This window comes from Hyla sarda, chromosome 2, assembly GCF_029499605.1.
Source record: "Hyla sarda isolate aHylSar1 chromosome 2, aHylSar1.hap1, whole genome shotgun sequence".
NCBI lineage: Eukaryota > Metazoa > Chordata > Amphibia > Anura > Hylidae > Hyla > Hyla sarda.
Window position 1 is genome coordinate 205,819,946 of NC_079190.1, and position 24,555 is coordinate 205,844,500.

At 40.4% G+C, this 24,555-nt stretch overlaps 1 protein-coding gene across 3 annotated transcripts in view; it reads left to right on the forward strand.

The window, feature by feature from the left end:
• FRMPD4 (FERM and PDZ domain containing 4) overlaps positions 1–24,555 on the forward strand; it is a 461,151-nt gene that overhangs the window by 247,937 nt on the left and 188,659 nt on the right. For all 3 annotated transcript variants that reach the window (XM_056556172.1, XM_056556170.1, XM_056556171.1), the window contains one exon: positions 8,479–8,595. In XM_056556172.1, the coding sequence (XP_056412147.1) occupies positions 8,479–8,595 (117 nt within the window). The remainder of the gene's footprint in view (positions 1–8,478; positions 8,596–24,555) is intronic.

The following is a 24,555-nucleotide window of genomic DNA, read 5'->3' on the forward strand; positions in this document are numbered from 1 at the left end:
GAGGGGGCTGGATGATGTTGAAGGCCGCAGTGGTCTTCAACCTGCGGACCTCCGGAGGTTTCAAAACTACAACTCCCAGCAAGCCCGGACAGCCGATGGCTGCCCGGGCTTGCTGGGAGTTGTAGTTTTGAAACCTCTGGAGGTCCGCAGGTTGAAGACCACTGCGGGTGGGGGAGTTCACTCGAGTATAAGCCGAGGGGGGTGTTTTCAGCACGAAAAATCGTGCTGAAAAACTCGGCTTATACTCGAGTATATACGGTAATTAAAAAAATAAATAATTATTATAATTATCTTCTCCGTCTGGAGAAGAAAAAGTTTAGTCTCAAGGGGCGAGACGTCTTCTTTACCATGAGAACTGTGAACTTATGGAACAGTCTACCTCAGGAACTGGTCACAGCAGGAACAATTAACAGCTTTAAAACAGGATTAGATACATTCCTGGAACAAAATAAGATTAATGTTTATGAAGAAATATAAAATCTCATCCCTTCCCCAATATCGCGCCACACCCCTACCCCTTAATTCCCTGGTTGAACTTGATGGACATATGTCTTTTTTCGACCGTACTAACTATGTAACTATGTAACTATGTAACTATGTTAATAAAAAACAATTTTTTTATTTTATTTTTTTCTTCGTCACTGCACCTGCACTCAGATTTAAAGGACAACTGCAGTGGTAAACATTTATATATGCCCGTGCCTCAAAAATAAACAAAATAAACTCATACATACCTTCCTACGAGCCCCCGTTGGTCCAGCACAGGCCTCACAGTCCGGCGGTTCTGACGTCATTCCACTTCCTGGGGACGGGGACGCTGCAGAGCCGTCGGCGTATCACCGGCCGTAGCGATGTCCCGCCACGGCCTGTGATAGGCTCAGCCCACTCTCATATAAGGAGCTCTGGCAGGCTTCTTACATGACAGTGGGCTCAGCCTATTACCGACCAGGGCGGGACATCGCTGCGGCGGGTGATACGCCGACGGCTCTGCGGTGTCCCTGTCCCCAGGAAGTGGAATGATGTCAGCACTACCGGACTGTGAGGCCTGTGCTGGACAAACGGGGGCTCGTAGGAAGGTATGCATGAGTTTATTTTGTTTATTTTTGAGGCCCGGGCACGGGCATATATAAATGTTTACCACTGCAGTTGTCCTTTAAGCTCAGAAATGTTTTATTTATGCAGTTATCGCTTGTCTGGGCACTAGTGACCATGGAATATTTTGTGAGATGTTTCCACCAGAATTTTCTGGGATGTAAAATTTGGCACAAAAATCAGCAATTTTGGTGCAAATTTTTTTTCACATATTTGCAAAGCATCACAAGAGACCTTTGAACATGTGAGGAGAAAAAAAAAGGTGTGAATAATATCCCTGGAACAGAAATTACAGTAGTTTTTGAGAATCTCCCCCAGTATGGGTATGAGGTACTATACATTGGTCTACAGTTCTGCCAGTATGGCAATCTTTTTCCCAAACCTAGACTATCTATCTGATGCAAACATATCCTTACCTTGTGTTATGATTATTATTATTTTCATGGAATTTTCCCCTTATAGGATTCCGAAACCTAATTTCTGAATTCTAAAAGGCTTTAAAAATTATAATTTATAAGTTTCAGGTTTTAGTTACGTCACTCAATTTCTTATATTGACAAAGAAACATTCTTGTAATTTGATAGTATATGTTTTAATTGTTCATTTATAGTACTGCATCTCTTTTTTATTTTCTCTGGTAAACACATAGTAGAGCACATCAAATTTCAATTGAGTATAAAAACAATGGGGGAGATTATCAAAAACTACTGTAACTTCTGCTACAGCGATATTATTCACACTTTTTTTTCCCTCACATTTTCAAAGGTCTTTTGTGCTGCTTTGAAAATATGAAAATATGTGAAAATTCTTTTTTATTTATTTTTTTTGCACCCAATTTTTTTTTGTTGCAGCCATATTGGATATTTTTGCGCCAAAATTGCAGTTTGGTGCCAAAATCGGCAATGTTTACATCAAAATTGCAATTTTTGTGCCAAATTTTACATCCCAGAAAATTCTGGCAGAAACATCTCATGAAATATTCCATGGTTACTAGTGTCCAGACAAGCGATAACTGTATAAATAAAACATTAATGAGCTTAAATGTGAGTGTAGGTGCAGTGAGAAAAAGAGAAAAAAATATTTTTTTAAATAACATTTTTCAACAATAATTTTTTTTTATAATTACTTAAATAACTCCTTTTCCCCAAAATCTAAGAAAAAAAAGCAAAAACAATAAAACTACATCCATTTCTGTGATTTCTACACTATCAATAAACTGGTGTGAAATTTTTTATGTAAACTGGACTCTCCCCCCTTTGAAAATGTGATATAAAGTAGACAATATACGTGGACACGCCCACTTTTACAAAACTGATGTGAACAGTGTAAACCGCGGCACAAAGCTCTTTGAAAATGTGATCGATACTTTTCACATTCAAATTTTGGCGTGACAATTTTTTTTTGTTGGGCGCAAAATTCTTTGAGAATCTCCCCCAATGTTTCCAGTAATAGATAAGTAATAAACTCTACTGTTTATCTATTCATTAAGCATTCATATTTACAAAAAGTAAATATTCAGTAACTGCTTATACTTCCATAATTTTTGATTGAAGGCATTCTCCTGTACTTAAAGGGAAACTAACAACCAGTTCCACCGCACTAAACCCAATACATGGAGTTATAGTAGGAGCAAACCAGAATTTAAGGAGATAACACTTACTTGTATCAGTTGTCTGGTTTCGGAGATACCCTGTTGTATTAGCCTCCATTGTTAATAGCCAGCTTTGTGCAATGGAGGCGGGACTCGGCATATCCAGCATGCTGGGTCCCACCTCCATTGAGCAAAGCCAGCTATAAGCAATGGAAGCTTGTCCAACGGGTATCCCTGGAACCGGACTGTGGATACAGGTAAATGATACCTTTTTGTAATCCAGTTCACTCGCATTTGTTTAAGTGCGGGTAAACCGGTTGTCAATTCCTCTGTAAACATTGATGGCCTCTCTCGTAGCTTACAAGGGCAGGGAGGCTTATCTAGGTAGCTGTACATGATATTGCAGCTCTTCCCATTTAGTCCCATTCAATGAAAAGCTCCTTCTTTGTGCTCATCATTGGGGATCCCAGAGGTCAGACTCCTTGCGATGAGCACTAGGCTGGGGTATGAAGTGCTCTTACACACACACTTTACAAGGATATATCTATATCTGGCAGGTCCACCAATTGATCAAATCTTTTAAAAATTTTTCTTTAATGACAGTAATGCTATAAACTACATAATATGAAGCTTCGAGAATTTAAATTTTCCAAAGATCTCAGTTTCCCACTTTGGACATTACCCAACTGCTACACTATTAAAACTCTAGTCTGAGAGCAGTCATAAACTGAGGAAGAAAGGAGTACTTAGGTATCCCGTTCAAGTGATCGGTGGCGTCCCAACATTAGGGCACCCAACAGTAAGACATTTATTATCTATCCTGTGCATTGGTGATTTGATTGTCAAGGTATTATGTCCGATTACATTTCTGTTGTCAACTGTTTACCTAAACCTAATATAACTTATAGCAATGACTTTAGATAAAGTATAATGGACAGCTAAGGATGACAATTGGATGATGACCAAGATTGTTAAATAGTTACAGTAAAAAGTTCTAAAACTAAATCTGCAGATTCTATCCCGTAATACTCAAGAGAACTAATCCAGGAGAAGTAGCTTTTCTCTGACTTATTTTGATGTACGTTCCAGCAACCAGCACATTTTACCTTTTTTCTGGCCTTTATGTAGGATTATTAAGGGAGCTTCAGAGCAGCAAGAAAATCAAATACTTAGAATTTCACACAACACATTATTTTGCATCCAAAGTGCAATAAAGACAAGTGAAAAAAATATATTCTGTCTGTTGCACATAGTAACCACCTTGCTTAATTGGTTGATACGTACAATACATTTACTTACTTAGCTGCCAACATCGGTAATAAAGAAGGCATCTGGGAGAACACTATAAGCATTATTCACTGTGCAAATCTTCTTGGTCCTATTTCATAAAATCTGTGGACATTTCAGCCAATATGCCAAAGGCTTTAAAGTACATCATAAGCTGCAAATGCAAAACTCTTGCTGAACATCGGCCAAAAGAAAGAATTTGTTACTCGGTGGAGTTTAAAATGCCATATGCTGCATCAAGACATCAATACATAATAAATCACTAGCTGAGAAATAAAAGAGGTGACCCAGTTTAGGACAATAAGCCCTACTGGCAAATTGTTCACTTTATGTTGCCATTCCAGGAAGTCACTTGAGGTAGAAAAGCACTTTACTACTTGCCACTTGTACATATTTCACAAGTAACAGAATGAAGAGGGTACAGCTGGAAAGATGATGGAATTTATGTAATAGGTTTTGCATGCCATAGCATCAGATGAGATATTCTCTTTGATCTTTCATAGTCAAACTAAGGAAATTGCTAGCTGGTTGGTTAATTGTAATTAATTGCCTGCACTATATTTACCATACATACAAGTTATGAGTGAAAGGTTTACTGTAGGCAGCTATGGATTATGTTCTCCAGTACAATAAAGATACTAGTTATAACTAATATGTATCAGAAACCTATTCCCAGGGGCTATATTTATACCATTCATTAGTATGATGAGCTAGTGCAAATATACACATATATATATATATATATATATATATATATATATATATACAGGGTGGGCAGAGTGGGCCATTTATATGAATACACCTTAATAAAATGGGAATGGTTGGTGATATCAACTTCCTGTTTCTGGCACATTAGTATATGTGAGGGGGGGGAAACTTTTCAAGATGGGTGGTGACCATGGTGGCCATTTTGAAGTCGGCCATTTTGAATCCAATTTTTGTTTTTTCAATAGGAAGAGGGTCATGTGACACATCAAACTTATTGGGAATTTTACAAGAAAAACAATGATGTGCTTGGTTTTAACGTAACTTAATTATTTCATGAGTTATTTACACATTTCTGAACACTTATAAAATGTGTTCAATGTGCTGCCCATTGTGTTGGATTGTCAATGCAACCCTCTTCTCCCACTCTTCACACACTGATAGCAACACTGCAAGAGAAATGCTAGCACAGCCTTCCAGTATCCGTAGATTCAGGTGCTGCACATCTCGTATCTTCACAGCATAGACAATTGCCTTCAGATGACCCCAAAGATAAAAGTTTAAGGGGGTCAGATCGGGAGACCTTGGGGGCCCACGACAACCAATCCACTTTCCAGGAAACTGTTCATCTAGGAATGCTCGCACCTGACACCCATAATGTGGCGGTGCACCATCTTGCTGGAAAAACTCAGGGAACGTGCCAGCTTCAGTGCATAAAGAGGGAAATACATCATCATGTAGCAATTTCGCACATCCAGTGGCCTTGAGGTTTCCAATGATGAAGAATGGCCCCACTATCTTTGTACCCCATATACCACACCATACCATTAATTTTTGTGTTCCAACAGCCTTGGAGGGATCTATCCAATGTGGGTTAGTGTCAGACCAATAGCAGTGGTTTTGTTTGTTAACTTCACCATTCACATAAAAGTTTGCCTCATCACTGAACAAAATCTTCTGCGTAAACTGAGCATCCTGTTCCAATTTTTGTTTTGCCCATTCTGCAGCACCTGAAACTACGGTTACTGGAAGCCTGTGCTAGCATTTCTCCTGCGGTGTTGCTATCAGTGTGTGAAGAGTGGGAGAAGAGAGTTGCATTGACAATCCAACACAATGGGCAGCACATTGAACACATTTTATAAGTGGTCAGAAACTTGTAAATAACTCATGAAAAAATAACGTTATGTTAAAACCAAGCACATCATTGTTTTTCTTGTGAAATTCCCAATAAGTTTGATGTGTCACATAACCCTCTTCCTATTGTAAAAACAAAAGTTGGATTCAAAATGGTCAACTTCAAAATGGCCGCCATGGTCACCACCCAACTTGAAAAGTTTACCCCCTAACATATACTAATGTTCCACAAACAGGAAGTTAATATCACCAACCATTCCCATTTTATTAAGGTGTATCCATATAAATGGCCCAACCTGTATGTATATATATATATATATATATATATATATATATATATATCCACAAAGAAGCATATATATATATAAAACTCAATGGGGGATATTTATCAAAGGATTTAGACTGGTTTTTCCTGTCTAAATTTGTCGCAGAGAAAGTCGCAGTCTAAGGGGAGATTTATCAAAACTTGTCCAGAGGAAAAGTTGCTGAGTTCCCCATAGCAACCAATCAGATCGCTTCTTTCATTTTTCAGAGGCCTTTTTCAAAATGAAAGAAGCGATCTGATTGGTTGCTATGAGCAACTCAGCAACTTATCCTCTGATTAGGTTTTGATAAATCTCCCCCTAAGTATGTGCGACTTTTCTGCGACTTTTGCTTTAGAGGATTTTTAGAACATGATGCATTCTAGTCTATTTTAGAAAGAAAAATGCACTGGTGCTGAATTTATCAAAAGCTGAAATGTCAGACCATGTTGGAGGAGGTTTCAATACAATCTAAAGCATAGCTCCCGAAGTCTGTGCACAGAATTTATCAAGAGTAGTGCTCCTTTTGATAAATTAAGCGCACAATAGACCGGCCTAACCATCTGTAGTTTGGTCTATATTGATGCGGGACATAGACAACTTTGATAAATCCCCCCCATGTATTTATGTATGTGTATGTATGTATGTGTGTATGTTCCAGCATCACGTCCAAACGGCTAAAGATATTAACATGAAACTTGGCACACATGTTACGTATATGTCAGCAACAAACATAGGATAGGTGATTTAACCCTTACTCACCCTCATTTGCAAGGGTCGGGGTTTTTGTTTAATGGCCCACACAAGTCTATGGAAAATATATGTTACTGCATAACTTCCAAACGGCTGGAGATATTTTGATAATACTTGGTCACATGTTACTTATATGTCCACTTAAAATATAGGATAGTTAATTTAACCCTTAACTACCCCCATTTGTGGGGGTTAGGGTTTTTGTTTAAAGTCCCATGCAAATCAATGTGAAATGTATGTTCCCACATAACTTCCATACGGCTGGAGATATTTCAATACCTGGTACACATATTACGGGTCGGGATATGAGGACGGGATATGAGGTCGGGATAGGAGGTCGAGATAGGAGGACGGGATAGGAGGACGGGATAGGAGGTCGGGATAAGAGGTCGGGATAGGAGGATGGGATAAGAGGAAGGGATAGGAGGTCGGGATAGGAGGTCGGGATATGAGGTCGGGATATGAGGACGAGATATGGGGTTGGGATATGGCAACAACATATGAGGACGGGATATGAAGTCAAAAGCTTCCTCTGTTGATTTTCCTCCACAACAAGGATTAGGAAGGAAAAACCGGGCAATGCCGGGTACTCAGCTAGTATATATATATATATATATATATATATATATATATATATATGTATATATATATATATATGTATATATATATATATATATATATATATATATATATATATATATATATAACTCAATCTTTCTTATATGTCAAATAAAATTATAGTACAGTTTTTGTGATGTCCTGATATCAACAATCTCTGCATCCCGAGAGTAAAACAGGGAGCCAATACAAGTCTATGGGACTTCCGGTATGTCTCCCAATTGTGTTTCTCTCTGGCTGTGGAGATTGCCTGGAAGTTTTAAACAACCTATTATATTCCCCTCTCTGAAACCTACAAGCAGACTGGTGGCAACTAATGGGGTACATATGATGCTCCTAGTGATGACAAAATGTATACTTCGACACTGGCTAAAACCTACTGTCCCCTCCATGTCGGAAATTATTGATACACTCAAACACGTTCATCCACCAAGTCTACTAAACAATTCTTTGCTACTTGAAGGAAGTTCATGGAGAGGGCCCTAGAACAATTAGAAAGAGACACTATTTTGACCCAATTCCAGAACACAGAGTGGTATTGCCTTGAAGAATTAAAAGGCATTTTAAGTACTCTTCAGGTTTCTTAACCAGATGAGACGGTTGGAGGCATTGATTGCATTGGTTATTTTAGTTTATTTTGTTTTTCGGAAGCGCTTACCTGTTGATAGATATGCAATGTGGGGTAGATTGACCAATTTCCCATAACAACCAATCAGATTGCTTTTAAAATTTTTAAAGAGGCCTGTAAAAATGAAAGAAGCAATCTGATTGGTTGCTATAGCCAACTGGTCAACTTTTCTTCTGCACAGGTTTTGATAAATCTCCCCCTATGTGTCATATGCTGTTTATTCAATGCTGTACTTTTTTTTTTTTGATAATAAAAAATTGGGTTCCAAAAAAATAATAAAAAACAAACAGCCGATATGAGTATTGTGGTGCGTGGTTTGTGTAAATGAATAAATGGTTGAAGGTTTTTTTTTGTTTATTTTTTTCCAGTCACAGAACAAAGTCTTCAGGGTGGCCTCCACCTACTGGGACCTGGAATTTGCCTCAGGGACCACCTTATGGATGGGAGATGGCGACAAACAGAGACGGGAGAGACTTCTTCATCAGGTACAAATTGCATCCTCTTATTTGTTCTTTTTATAAATTATTCATCTATTTCCATAACTATTGTTCTTATTGAAGGTGAACAATATTCTCTATAATAACATAGTAGAGGATAAGCAGTAATCCTCAGCACTGCGTTAGTATCCAATATCTCCATCATAGCAAAAGCATTATGGGATGCACAAATTATATATATATATATATATATATATATATATATATATACCGTATATATATATACCGTATATATATATATATATATATATATATATATTTATTGGAATTAATTAAATGAAAAAATATTGTAACTTACAGAGTAAATTATATGACAGGAATTATGAAGGACAAGAACAATTTGTTACTGAAACGCAAATCTGTAAGTGAAAAGCATTATTGTCAATGGGGGCACCTAATAATACAATTACTTCTAGCTAAGGCCCATAGTTACTTTCAGTGTTTAGATGACAATTGAACCTTTGCCGTGAAAGACAGATAGCTTGCTGAAGCAAACCACAGGGAATTCACTTCTTTCCATCTGGAGTGTAGGAGTGAAGTGTGGTAACTTTAATACAGAGACAAAATTAACCTTTATAGCTGAAAAAACACAGTAATCTGTGTGAGACTTTATAGGGATACTTAGTACATATAAATCAGGGGTGGACATGCCAAATGTTCAGCCACACTTGTAGTTAAAAAGGTTATACAGCAAAAATTTGATTCTCCTACATGCCCAGGCTGCCGGAATAAAAAAAAAACATTAACTTACCTATTGCTACTCTCCCGATGCTGCTGGAATCACTTTCCCATCCTCCAGCCCCAGTCTTCTTCCGGCTTTTAGGGTCGGACCCGCTACGCTGCGCTCAGCTAATAGCCGTCTGCAGAGACACTGCAACTTAGCCTGTCATTGGCCGAGGTAGGACAAACTTGTGGCCGGCGAGAAGCTGAGCATAGTGTAACGCGTTGGGCCCCAAAACTTTAAGAAGTCGAGGGACGGAGGACCAGAGAGTAATTCCAGCAGCACGGCAGAAGATAAGTTAAACTTTATTTATTTAGCAAACCCTTTAGTGGGATCTTTAACATTATTATTTAATATGATAAATTTAGCAGGGGTAGAAATCATTTTTTCTAAGATTGAACTCCGAATCCTCTGCTTTTCTGGTTGTCTGTAGGCACTGTTAGGTAGATTCTCAGCAAAAAAAAAGAAAAAGTCTAAGTTAAAGGGGTACTCCGGTGCTAAGACATCTTATCCCCTATCCAAAGGATAGGGGATAAGATGCTTGATCGCAGGGGTCCCGCCGCTGGGGACCCCCGTAATCTTCCACGCCACACCCCATTAGAATCAGTCCCCCGAGCGTGCTCGCTCCGGGTCTAATTACTAGCGATCACGGGGACGGAGCATAGTGATGTCACGGCTCCACCCCCGTGTGACGTCACGCTTCGCCCCTTCAATGCAAGCCTATGGAGGGGGCGTGACAGCTGTCACGCTCCGGGGGCTGATTCTAACGGGGTGCGGTGTGGAAAATCACGAGGGTCCCCAGAGGCGGGACCCCCGCTATCAGGCATCTTATCCCCTATCCTTTGGATAGAGGATAAGATGTCTTAGCGCCGGAGTACCCCTTTAAATTCACTTGTACCGTTGCTTTATGCAAAGCTTGGTGATCGAAATAAGAGGTTCAGTTACAAAAAAAATCTACAGTTTTCTAAAATGAGAATAAAAATCTCCAATGTAGAAAGCATTATATTATATTTCTCTTCTCTATTCCTCATCTCAAGTTAACAATGCAACACTTAGATATATTTTACAGTAAATGACCTATTCATTTTAGTGATCATATGACTTATGAACATTGTCTGCTGAAGCACATATGGACCTCATGGGATGGAATGGGGGGGAACCCTCTGTTCCAGCCAGAACAGTGGCTAAGACAGTGGCTTCTCTTTTGGTGGACTTAGGCTGTCCTTTTATTACCAGGGCAACAATTCATCTGGATGGCAGCTATGTAATCCTACATTTACCCTGAAACTGTATTTGTCAAGGTGCTGGGAACAAGAATTGCAGATATCAGCTGATCACGTTGTGAGAAAGGTTGTTTCTGATTAGGTTAACACTTTTACAGCATGGGTGACAAAGTAAGTAGAAGCAACTATTCAATAACTCAATATACTTGTATGGACTTAAAGGGGTACTCCGGTGAAAAACTTTTTTTTTTTTTTTTAATCAACTGGTGACAGAAGTTAAACAGATTTGTAAATAACTTCTATTAAAAAATCTTAATCCCTCCTGTACTTATTAGCTGCTGAATACTTCAGCGGAAATTCTTTTCTTTTTGAAACACAGAACTGTCTGCTGACATCACGAGCACAGTGCTCTCTGCTGACACCTCTGTCCATTTTAGGAACTTTCCAGAACAGCATATGTTTGCTATGGGGATTTCCTTTTTCCCTGGCAGTTCCTAAAATGAACAGAGATGTCAGCAGAGAGCACTGTGCTCATGATGTCAGCAGACAGCTCTGTGTTTCAAACGGAAAAGAATTTCCACTGTAGTATTCGGCAGATAATAAGTACAGGAAGGATTAAGATTTTTTAATAGAAGTAATTTACAAATCCGTTTAACTTTCTGGCACCAGTTGATTTAAAAAAAAAAAAAACGTTTTTCACCGGAGTACCCCTTTAACCCCTTAAGGACGCAGGACGTAAATGTACGTCCTGGTGAGGTGGTACTTAACGCACCAGGACGTACATTTACGTCCTAAGCATAACCGCGGGCATCGGAGCGATGCCCGTGTCATGCGCGGCTGATCCCGGCTGCTGATCGCAGCCAGGGACCCGCCGGCAATGGCCGACGCCCGCGATCTCGCGGGCGTCCGCCATTAACCCCTCAGGTGCCGGGATCAATACAGATCCCGGCATCTGCGGCAGTTCGCGATTTAAATGAACGATAAGATTGCCCGCAGCGCTGCTGCGGGGATCCGATCATTCATAACGCCGCACAGAGGTCCCCTCTCCTTCCTCCGTGCGGCTCCCGGCGTCTCCTGCTCTGGTCTGTGATCGAGCAGACCAGAGCAGAAGATGACCGATAATACTGATCTGTTCTATGTCCTATACATAGAACAGATCAGTATTAGCAATCATGGTATTGCTATGAATAGTCCCCTATGGGGACTATTCAAGTGTAAAAAAAATGAAAAAAAATGTAAAAGTAAAAGTAAAAAAAAGTGAAAAATCCCCTCCCCCAATAAAAAAAGTAAAACGTCCGTTTTTTCCTATTTTACCCCCAAAAAGCGTAAAAAACATTTTTTATAGACATATTTGGTATCGCCGCGTGCGTAAATGTCCGAACTATTAAAATAAAATGTTAATGATCCTGTACGGTGAACGGCGTGAACGAAAAAAAATAAAAAAAGTCCAAAATTCCTACTTTTTTAATACATTTTATTTAAAAAAAAATGATAAAAAATGTATTAAAAGTTTTTTATATGCAAATGTGGTATAAAAAAAAAGTACAGATCATGCCGCAAAACATGAGCCCCCATACCGCCACTTATACGGAAAAATTAAAACGTTAGAGGTCATCAAAATAAAGGGATTATAAACGTACTAATTTGGTTAAAAAGTTTGTGATTTTTTTTAAGCGCAACAATAATATAAAAGTATGTAATAATGGGTATCATTTTAATCGTATTGACCCTCAGAATAAAGAACACATGTCATTTTTACCATAAATTGTATGGCGTGAAAACAAAACCTTCCAAAATTAGCAAAATTGCATTTTTCGTTTTACTTTCCCCACAAAAATAGTGTTTTTTGGTTGCACCATACATTTTATGATATAATGAGTGATGTCATTACAAAGGACAACTGGTCGCGCAAAAAACAAGCCCTCATACTAGTCTGTGGATGAAAATATAAAAGAGTTATGATTTTTAGAAGGCGAGGAGGAAAAAATGAAAACGTAAAAATTAAATTGTCTGAGTCCTTAAGGCCAAAATGGGCTGAGTCCTTAAGGGGTTAAGAGTCTGATGTTGTCTACAGCCTTGCAGAGGATCTCCTTTAAATTAGTAAGAATCATCTATATGCAACATGCATTCTAGTGTCTGTAATTATTTAGTATATCCAGTGTCGCTTCATTGCCTGCAACTTTGCTAGGGTTGCTAGGGTTACTCTCGTTTAAGAGAATCTGTCGGCTCTATTTGCTACTAAGAGCTACAGACACCATTGGAAAGCGATACAAGCTATACAGGTATGCAAGCAAACTGTACTATTCCTGGAGCTGATGGTAATTGGTCAACCTTTAACCCCTTAAGGACCAAGCCCATTTTGACCTTCAGAACCTGGCCAATTTAATTTTTGCATTTTCGTTTTTTCCTCCTCGTCTTCTAAAATCCATAACTCTTTTATATTTCCCTCTACAGACCCATATAAGGGATTGTTTTTTGTGTGAATAATTTTACTTTGTAATGACACCTCTCATTTTACCACAAAATGTATGGCGAACCCAAAATATTACTTTTTTAGGGAGGAAATTTAAATGAGAACCACAATTTTGCACATTCTGGAGGGTTTAGTTTTCACATTGTACACTTTATGGTAACATTTTTATTTTATTCTGTGGGTCAATACGATTAAATTGATACTTATCTTTACATACTTTTCCATTACTGTACTGCTTAAAAAAATCTTTTTGTACAAAATCAGTATGTTTAAAATCATATTTTTTTTGCACTGTGATCTGTACTTTTTATCAATACCACATTTTTTATGAAACTTTTAAATTTCTTTTTATTATTTTTTTGGAATAAAATGTGAAAAAAAAGCAGCAATTTTCGACGTAAATTTTTTTTACGTTTATGCTGTTCACCATATCGAATCATTAACATTATATTTTGATAGTTTAGATATTTACGCATGCAGTGATACCAAATATGTTTCATTTTTGGGTGGTAAAATGTAAAAAAAGGACAATTTCCATTTTGGGGAAGGGGATTTTTTTTTTTTTACTTTTCTTTTTACATTTGTTTTATACTTTTTATATCCCCATAGGGGACTATTTATAGCAATTACTTGATTGCTAATACTGTTCAGTGCTATCCATAGGGCATAGCACTGATCAGTGTTATCGGCAATCTTTTGCTCTGGTCTACTCGATCTCAGACCAGAGCAGAAGACCCCAGGAAATGGCCAGAGGCAGGTAAGGGGAACTCCGGCCGCCATTTTAGATGATCGGATCGCCGCAGCAGCGTCATAGGCGATCCAATCATCTATTTAAGTGTGCGCATTGCCGCAGGGGATAATGGCGGAAATCAGCACGATTGCTGATGTCCGCCACTACCGGCGTGTCCCTGGCTGCTGATAGCAGCCAGGGCCTGCAGTGTATGACGCGAGCACTGCTCCGATGCTCGTGGTCATGTACAGGACGTAAATATATTTCCTGGCACGCAAAGTACCTCCGCACCAGGACACACATTTACGTCCACGGTCATTAAGGGGTTAAAATTGGCTTGTTATTTCTAAGTCAAGTGTCAAGATGAAGCCATACTGGTCAAGTTCCACAGCCTGGCATGCCTCCTTGCTCTACTCTCACCTTCAAGTCTGTACATAATTGATATACAGAGCCCTACACATAAGTTAGGGATGGACTGGGAGGTGAGAACATATGGGAGGACTTGCCATGCCGTTGCACCTCAGCATCTCAGTTCGGCCTCCTTGACACTTGGCTGAGAAATAAAAAGGTAATTTTATAAGTTCAGCAATCACCATCAGCTCCAGGAAAGGTATACTTTGCTTTTATATCCTGTCAGGTAAACACATCCAGCGGGTGGTCATGGCGCCATTAGTGAGAAATTATAAAAATTAAGACCTGATGAATTGCACAAAAATATAACCAATGCAATTCACATCAGTCAACTAATTCCTCAGCTATATTAAGTTCTTTTTATGTCTATATGCTAGGAAGGTAATTTTGCAATGTAATAAAATAGTACACAGCAATTATAAAAATATGCAGATATATTTGTTATAAGTAAAAACTATTAAGTCAAATATAAAAACAATGATATATAAGTGAATATCAATAAAATATAGCTTATGTTGGTTAAATACATATGTCATAATATAACAACAGTTACTAGGTGAGTTTGGATATCATATAGGTAAAAGGTACAGTACTCTACAAGAGGCAACATCATGATATCAAAATGAGCAATATCTTCTTTCTAGATCTTATGCCTGATGAAGCGGAGGAATATTGTGGTTATTTCTAGATCTATGACTATGGAATAATAAATTACACTCCACCATCTTCTAACCACCACACATCACATGATTCTGGTAATGGGCACACTTTTTTGAAGGATGTAGAACATAGAGGAGAAATGTATCCCTCCACCCATTACGATATACATTTAGCACATGACTTTCAAGACAGATAGCAGAGATATACTATCTTGCTGGGTACTAAATTTTGTAGGGAAAGCTCAAAAGCTCCCTATGTGAGAATTTCTTTATAACACTCAGTCTAATCTGAGGCAGTAGTTCAATGCTTTAAATGAATCTGGGAAACGGATTCTTCTGAACTTAAAATCTGTAATCCAGAACATTCTAAAACTACAATCTCAATATAAAGAAAATTAATTAATTCATTAATTAATCTATTTGCCAATATACATTGTATAATGTCATTCACATGTCCAAATTAGTCTTAATAAAATGCTTAGTTGCCCATAGCAATCAGTCAGATGGCTTCTTTCATTTTTCAGAGGCCTTATTAAGAATGTAAGGAGCAAGCTGTTATGGGCAACTGGGCAACTTTGCCACTCCACAGGTTTTGATAAACCTTTATTTGAAGGTCATGCCTCTGTCCATGTCAGGAACTGTCCAGAGCAAGAGAGGTTTGCTATGGGGATTTGCCAGCATAAAGCACTGTGGACAGACCGAAAAGAACAACTCAATTTCCTCTGTAGTATACAGCAGCTGATAAGTACTGGAAGGATTATTATTTTTTAAATAAAAGTAATTTACATATTTACAAAGAAATTGTTTTCCACTGGAGTACCACTTTAAATCTGGGTCCCTGACCTTAGGACCTACATCTTGACAAGTATCAGGTAATACTAAAATCACAATCACAGGATGTATACATTATATAATTATATCCGTTATGTGGTGAGATTTTCAATCTAATTTTATTATATTATTGTGCATTTAGTATAAAAATCAAAAAGGCTTTTACTATGCCTACTGTGACTCCAGTTTTACAGTAGGGGTGTCTTTGGGTGTGTTGCTAAAACCTACCTTCCCGGCATCTTGTGTGATATTTTGTAACATACACGTCTGAGCTGTGTTCATGTTGTCTGCTGAATTACTAGGCTCACTGATTTTGTGAACATTGAAATATATTATGACTTTGCAGTCTTAGAAATAATGTATGCATATGAATATGAATTGTTATTTACAACAGATGAGTTTTTAGTGTACATCTGCTGTGTGCACTGATGTATAATGTATGTGCACATGTGGGTTGAATAACATGCTATCATTGCCATAACAAAAACAGATGTATATGTTCTAAATTATGCCCTATAGTAACCAGATATCTCCTTACTAGATACAGTATTGCCACTGTTAGGGCTCGTTCACACTGCAGCTGTGTTCCGATAAAGGGAGCTACGTCAGCCTATTTTCTTTCTCGACTCAACTGTTGTAAAATACAGGACACCTGATGGGTCCTATTTAAGTCAATTGGACCCAGCGGTTTCAGTTGTTCCCCCGACCGCTTCAGGGTTGTATGGAGTAACACATCATCAGAGGCCTTGTGAAGGCCATGCCTCAATGTCTTAGAGCTTTTTTGGTAGCACAAAGGGAATATACAACCATGACAGTTGCTTTCAATGCTAAAACTGATCAGGGTATATTGGTGTGTGTGTGTGTATTTGTTTTCTTACATAGTGGTTGAAAAACACAACACCAACATTGTTTCTAAAATGTGCGTTTTATTAGCAAGATACATTTCAGCCAATTTTGTTGTTGTTGTTGTTTTTGTTAATACTGGAAAGCTTAGTAGCCTGTCTACTATTTTCTTACTTCATTACATCAATGCCAAGAGGACTGCACACTATGGCCCAGATTTATAAAGAATGTCTACGGTAGAGCTATTTTCCCACATTTATTTGGATGGTGGGTTTAACTAGCATGCATCTTATTTATCAAGAAGGTGTAGCAGGATGATGAATTTTGCGCAGCTCTGATGTGGTGGGAAATACTCTACCACATACACTTTGTCTAGACACTTGTGAGGGAGGGAAGTAGACACTTTCCTGGGTCCCTAATTTGGCAGGTTAGGTGTTTTTACTTAATTTCAAAGAGCTGCCAGGACATTTTTACTTGCATTTTAGACGCTACAATCAAATTTGATTGCGGTGTCTAAGGGGTTAAAGCCGGGCATCACCGTGATCAGTGATGTCTGGCATTAGACATGGGTCCTGGTGGCAGATAGCCGCCAGGACCACCCAGCTATGACCCACGCTCAGCACCTGAGCACATGTCAGAGATGGGGAGTGGGACACTGTCCTCCACAAAAGGTTAAAGGCTGAACTGTGGAATGTATAAATTATTCTCATGCCTACTGGTAGGTGGTGTAGCTTTGCACCTAAAAAAGTACCTTTGCGCACAAAATAGCGACTTTTGACAAAAGTCGCAAATGATAAATACATGACCACTGCATGGTCAAAAAGAAAAAGTTCTACGGGTAGGCAAAAAAAGGGAAACTGTCTATATCAAAAGACGCAAAAAAGTCTCAAAATATGCTGCTTGCGTCTGAACCGTGCCAAAACATAGACAAAAAAATGCTCTAAAAGCAATGATAAATCTCCCCCTATGACCCTGTACAAGTGTAAAATAACACAATTATCAATGAATCGATAGACCAGGGTCCTGTCGCTCAGGTATTTGCTGTAAGGGGGCATTTACACCACGTTTTTTCAATACAGTTCCCGTATATGTTTTTAATTTGAAAACCATATGAAACCATATTGAAAACCGAATGCCAAAAGATGCATCCGGATGCATCCGTTTTGCGTCTAGTACGGTTTTGTCAGTTTTTTTCCCGTACCCAAATCCGTTGCCCACCATGGTTTTTGGTCCGGGTGAAAAACCGTATTGAAACCGTATACGTATTTTTTTTACATGGGAGTCAATGGGAACCGTACAGAACTGTATGTGCGTACGGTTCCATACGGTTTTTACCATATGGTTTTTGACAGTTTTTTTCTTGGAATTTTAAACAAACAAGTGAAACTCTATTCCTAATGGAGTGACAAGTTAAAAAGGTATGTGGTTTTGTGTTAAAAAAAAACATATATGGTTTTAACTGTTAATATTTGTACACACGTTTTGATATAGTTTAGTCAGGTTTTGAGGATCCGTTTTTCGTCAAAAACTGGATACGGGAACTATATTGCAAAAACGTGATGTGAATGCACCCTTATGGTAGTAAATAGCATCACATCTGTTCAACCTTGTTCAAAAATGTGCATTTTTTTTATACAGTAGATAAAGTAAATGTACAAATATAAATGATGCACGAGAAGATCACAATAAAGACAAGGCAACTCACCGAGGCTGACATTTGTAAAGCAGTGGGTTATTGAAGTATGCTGAAGCAAACATCACAAATCCATGCTGACCCGCTAACGTAAAGGTGAGGGAGAGTGGAGCAGGTGCTGTATGCTTCAGCATACTTCAATAAACCGCTGCTTAACAGATGTCAGCCTCGGTGAGTTGCCATGTCTTTATTGTGATCTTCTCGTGCATCATTTAACTACTATTGACATTGAGCACCACACTTACCTGTGTGCTGACCGCTATTATTACCACATGTGGCTGTTATAGTGATTAACCAAGTTGAATTGATACATTGCATGTAATAGTTCCCTATGGGGACTAAAAAAAGGGAAAATAAATTGTAAAAAATAATAAATGTGCATTAAACTTTTCCCAATAAAATTTTTTAATCAGCCCCCTTTTCAAAAACGTTTAAAGGGGTATTTCGGCTTTAGACATTTTATCCCCTATCTAAAGGATAGGGGATAAGATGTCTGATCGTGGGGGGCCCGCCACTGGGACCATTATGCCCCCCTCCCATAGACATGAATGGAGGGGGCGTGACGTGACATCACAAGGGGGCATGGCATTACGACACGTCTCCGGTCCTGGAAACTTCTGGTTTCCGAGCCTGGAGACGAAGATCCGCACATAATGTGGGTGCTGCAGGGAGATCGTGGGGGGTTCCAGCGGCAGCCCCCCCCCCCCCCCCCGCGATCAGACATCTTATCCCCTATCCTTTAGATAGGGGTTAAATGTCTACAGCCTGAATACCCCTTTAAATAAAATAAAAAATATATATTCTTTTAATATAAAAAAGCCCTTTCTCTTATAAAAACTTTAAAAAAAAACTTTTTTCCCATTAGGGATACGTTCAAACAGGCGGATCCACAACATATTTTACGCTGCGGATCCGCTGCTGAAGGACTGCTACATACTGCCTTTAGATGTGCCTGCTCGGAGCAGCAATACGCTGCTACAAGCAGACACACTGAAGTGATGTGCAAGTCGCCGCAAATGCGCAGAGTACTGGCACACATCGCGGGCGGTCCCTCATGAGTTAGGCTGAGAGCAGCCGCAATGTGCGAGTACATTGCGCATGCGCGCTGCGACTCGCACTTCGCAGTGTGTCTGCTCGTAGCGGCGTACGACCGCTAAGAGCAGGCACATCTAAAGGAACCATGTAGCGTTCCTTCAGCGGCGGATCCGCAGCGTAAAAAATGCTGTGGATCTGCCCATGTAAACGTACCATTAAGTAAAAAAAAATATGCCACATGACATTGAAAAAAGTATCGGTATTTGGTATTGGCGAGTACTTAAGAAAAAGTATCGGTACTCATACTAGGTCTTAAAAAAAAATGGTATCGGGACATCCCTACAAGTGGACATGATAATTTTGTCCTAGATAAGAACAACACTATGTACATACTTGGAGCAGAACAAATTTGCGAATATTGCAAATATATTCGCTACATATTTGAAATTGCGCATATTCATTTTTTCTGCATATGCGCACTAGTGATGAGCGGCATTGGCCATATTCGAATTTGCGATATTTTGCGAATATATAGATTGATTGCAGGGGCGTAGCTAGAAACCAAAGGGCCCCGGTGTGAAAAATTGCCCTTGCCCTGGAGAGCCACAGATTAGGGTACAGCATCACCCATCATCACTACAGAACTAACAAGTCACTGCAGCTGATGGGGCAGTCAGGAGAAAACACAATGATATGAATGACCTGAGTGACGTCTTCTCTGTTGTCTTTTCTTTTCTTCTTCATCTGGTCAGGACGTCTTCCAGCTCCATCTTCTCTGCAGAGTCTGACGCCCGGACATCATTGGTTGCTCACTTTGTCAGTAGATCCTCATTCTCTGTATGAAGACAAGAATCATTATTATTCTGATAAATACTGTACCCCTGAATATAATACTGCCACACACTGTATCCCTTGAATATAAAACTACCATCCACTGTACTCCTGCATATAATACTGCCATCTACTGTACCCCCTGAATATAATACTGCCACGCACTACATCCCCTGAATATTATACTGTCAAAAACTGTATCCCCTGAATATAAAACTATCATCCACTGTACTGCATTTAATACTGCCACCTACTGTACCCCCTGAATATAATACTGCCACCTACTGTACCCCCTAAATATAATACTGCCACACACTGTATCCCCTGAATATAATACTGCCACTGACTGTACCCCCTGAATATAATACTGCCACATACTGTATCCCCTGAATATAACACTGATACTGACTGTACCCCTAAATATAATACTGCCACCTACTGTACCCCCTGAATATAATACTTCCACACACTGTATCCCCTGAATATAATACTGCCTCCTACTGTACCCCCTGAATATAATACTGCCTCCTACTGTACCCCTGAACAGGGCCGGCCTTAGGTGTTCAGGCGCCCTGTGCGAGCTAACCTTGAGGCGCCCCCCCCCCCATTACCCCATAAACGTACACAAAGAGGAAAAAAATCTTTGTAACAAATATATATTTTTTATATTTAATCATTCCCCCTTCACCAGTCCTCTGCCCCCCTTAATCAGATGCAGTATAGCTCCCCACATTAGGTGCAGTATAGTTCCCCACATTAGGTGCAGTATACTTCCCCACATTAGGTGCAGTATAGTATCCCACATTAGTTTCAGTATAGTTCCCCCACATTAGGTGCAGTATAGTTCCCACATTAGGTGCAGTATATCTCCCCACATTAGGTGCAGTATAGTTCTCCACATTAGGTGCAGTATAGTTCCCCACATTAGGTGCAGTATAGTTCTCCACATTAGGTGCAGTATAGTTCCCCACATTAGGTGCAGTATAGTTCCCCACATTAGGTGCAGTATAGTTCCCCACATTAGGTGCAGTATAGTTCTCCCACATTAGGTGCAGTATAGCTCTCCACATTAGGTGCAGTATAGTTCCCCAACATTAGGTGCAGTATAGTCCCCCACATTAGGTGCAGTATAGCCCCACATTCGGAAGAATCAGGTTCCCCAAATTCGATAGCATTGTCGTTCCCCCATCCCCCCCCCGACTCACACACACACACACACACACAGACAGACACCCACACATGCACACATACACATAGACACACTTACCTGTCCTGCGCTGCGCTTCTCTTCTCTTCGGCGGCGGCCTGACGAGTGACGTCACTGACGTCCTGTGCAGGTCTGCGGAGGTACGTCACATGCGCGACGTCCCTCTTAAAACTTGGGCCGGCCAGCCAACCGGAGACGCGGAGGAGATCAGGGTAAGTGAAGCCTTCTGAGTAATGAAGAAAACTGTGCCCTGAAGCGGAATGTGACCCTCCGCATAGGGACACAGTTGAGGGAGGGTAGTGGGAATGTAATGAGAGGGAGCGGCCTGCAAAGCAGAAAACTGTGTCCCTGTGCGGAGGGTCACATTCCACTACAGGGCACAGTTTTCTTCATTACACCGGCATTTTGCGCTGCTTGCCCGAAGCAGGGCTAAATCCCGGTCATCGGGCAATACAAATTATATATACTTGGTGCGAGCTGTGTCGGCCACCCGGCGCCCCTGTTGCTATGGCGCCCTGTGCGGCCGCATAGCTCGCACACCCCTAAGGCCGGCTCTGTCCCTGAATATAATATTGCCACCTACTGTACCCCTGAAAATAATACTGCCTCCTACTGTACCCCTGAATATAATATTACCACCTACTGTATCCCCTGAATATAAAACTACCATCCACTGTACCCCCTGCATATAATACTGCCACCCACTGTACCCCCTGAATATAATACTGTCATCTACTGTACCCCCTGAATATAATACTTCCTCCTACTGTACCCCCTGAATATAATACTTCTACACACTGTATCCCCTGAATATAATACTGCCTCCTACTGTACCCCCTGAATATAATACTGCCTCCTACTGTACCCCGGAACAGGGCCGGCCTTAGGTGTTCAGGCGCCCTGTGCGATAATACTTCTACACACTGTATCCCCTGAATATAATACTGCCTCCTACTGTACCCCTGAATATAATACTGCCTCCTACTGTACCCCCTGAATATAATACTGCCACCCACTGTACCCCCTGAATATAAAACTGCCTCCTACTGCACCCCCTGAATATAAAACTGCCTCCTACTGCACCCCCTGAATATAAAACTGCCTCCTACTGCACCCCCTGAATACTGTCACAACTGTACCCCTATATATAATACTGCCTCCTACTGTACCCCCTGAATATAATACTGCCTCCTACTGTACCTCCTGAATATAATACTGCCAATACTGTACCCCCCGAATATAATACTGCCTCCTACTGTACCCCCTGAATATAATACTGCCAACTACTTTACCCCCTGAATATAATACTGCCAAATACTGTACCCCTATGTATAATACTGACTCCTACTGTACCCCCTGAATATAATACTGCCACACACCGTACCCCCTGAATATAATACTGCCACATACAGTACATACACACACATCATTCATACAGTACATACACACACATCATTCATACAGTACATACACACATACATAATACAGTACATACACACACATACATAATACATACATACACACACATCATACACATACAGATCATACATACACCCGTTGCCTCCAGATCCCCCCCACAGAATACATCTCCACACATCATACATACATCTTGTTTACACACATCATACATACCTCTTGTTTACACACATCATACATACATCTTGTTTACACACATTCATACATCATACATACAGTACATAAACACATCATACATGCACACACATCAGCAAAATATGCTGAAGCAAATATGCAGCAAAAATGCGCACACGTGAACGCACTCTTAGGGTAGGGTCACATGTAACAGATCAATAGTGTGTGTTACTCTGCTGATCCGTCAATGACCTGACCCTATAGTGTGCCTCCAGCTGTTTTCCCCCATGTCCTGCTTGCAGCAGCAATCTGCCGTTACACAGCATGTGCCAACGGGGATTCGCAGGTCCATGTGTGGTTGCTTGTTAGTGGCAGATTGCTGTTGTGAGCAGCACACAGGGGGAAAACAGCAGGAGGCACTCTATAGAGTCAAGTCATCGGCGGATCCGCAGACATTTAACCCTACCCTAATGTTAATCTGTACAGGATGATTTATGATAAGAGAGGTTTCCACAATATATCATTGTTTTCTCTGACTTAAAGGAGTACTCCAGGATGCAAACATTTTCATTCAGACGCCGGCAGTAAAATAATAAATATAAATATACGCACCAGGGGAGCGGCATCCTTTTCCTGGTGGTCGGTGAGTCGCACTGCCGCTCAGCCTATCACCGGCCGAGGCAGGACTTCGCTGCGGCCGGTGATTGTCAGTATGCCTCACCATCCACCATCAACCAGGAAAAGGATCGCGGCGAAGGTCGCTCCCCTGGAGGCACCAAGGGAGCGACGGCAGGTATGTATATTTATTATTTTACTGCCGGCAGTCTGAATGAAAATTTTTGCATCCCGGAATAGTCCTTTAAGATATTTACTGTAAGCCAGTGTTTTCCAACCATGGCACCTCCAGCTGTTGCAAAACTACAACTCCCAGCATGCCCAGACAGCCTTTGGCTGTCCAGACATGCTGAGAGTTGTAGTTTTACAACAGCTGGAGGCACCATGGTTGGAAAACACTGGCTTCTAATATCAGAGGATGTCACTATGCGCAACTTCTATGAAGCGAGCGCAGGAGTTCCTGCTCTAACTTCATAGCCATGCCGTAAATGAACGGCGCTTCATGCCCCTTTTCTAACTCTCAGGCCATTGTGCGACTCTGCCTCCTCATCCTCCACCGTGTGCTCAGCCTCCACTGCACAAACAAGTCTCAGTGCCCCTCAGCATAACATGTGTGAAGGGCGCGTCGGTGTCACGCTGTTTTTGATATGGTTTGCCTTGGCGAATGGAGTCAACAGGAGAGGAACTGCTAGAAGTCATTCATAAAGAAATCAAAGCATGACTTACTCCACGAAAACTGGAAATGGGAACCATGGTGATTGACAACAGTAATAACATCACATCTGTGCTGCGACAAGGTGGGTTGAGCCATGCGCCCTGCATGGCACATGTGTTCAATCTGGTGGTCAAGCGGTTCCTGAAGTGTTCCCCCCATTTGCAAGACATCCTAACAATGGGAAGGAAACTTTGCATGCACTTCAGCCACTCGTACACCGCAAAGCACACCCTCCTTGAGCTGCAGCGTCAGAACGGCATACCCCAACAGTCTGATTTGCGACGTTGCCACACGTTGGAATTCCACCCTCCATATGTTAGACCGACTATACGAACAGAGAAAAGCCATCACCGATTTCTTGATGATCCAGT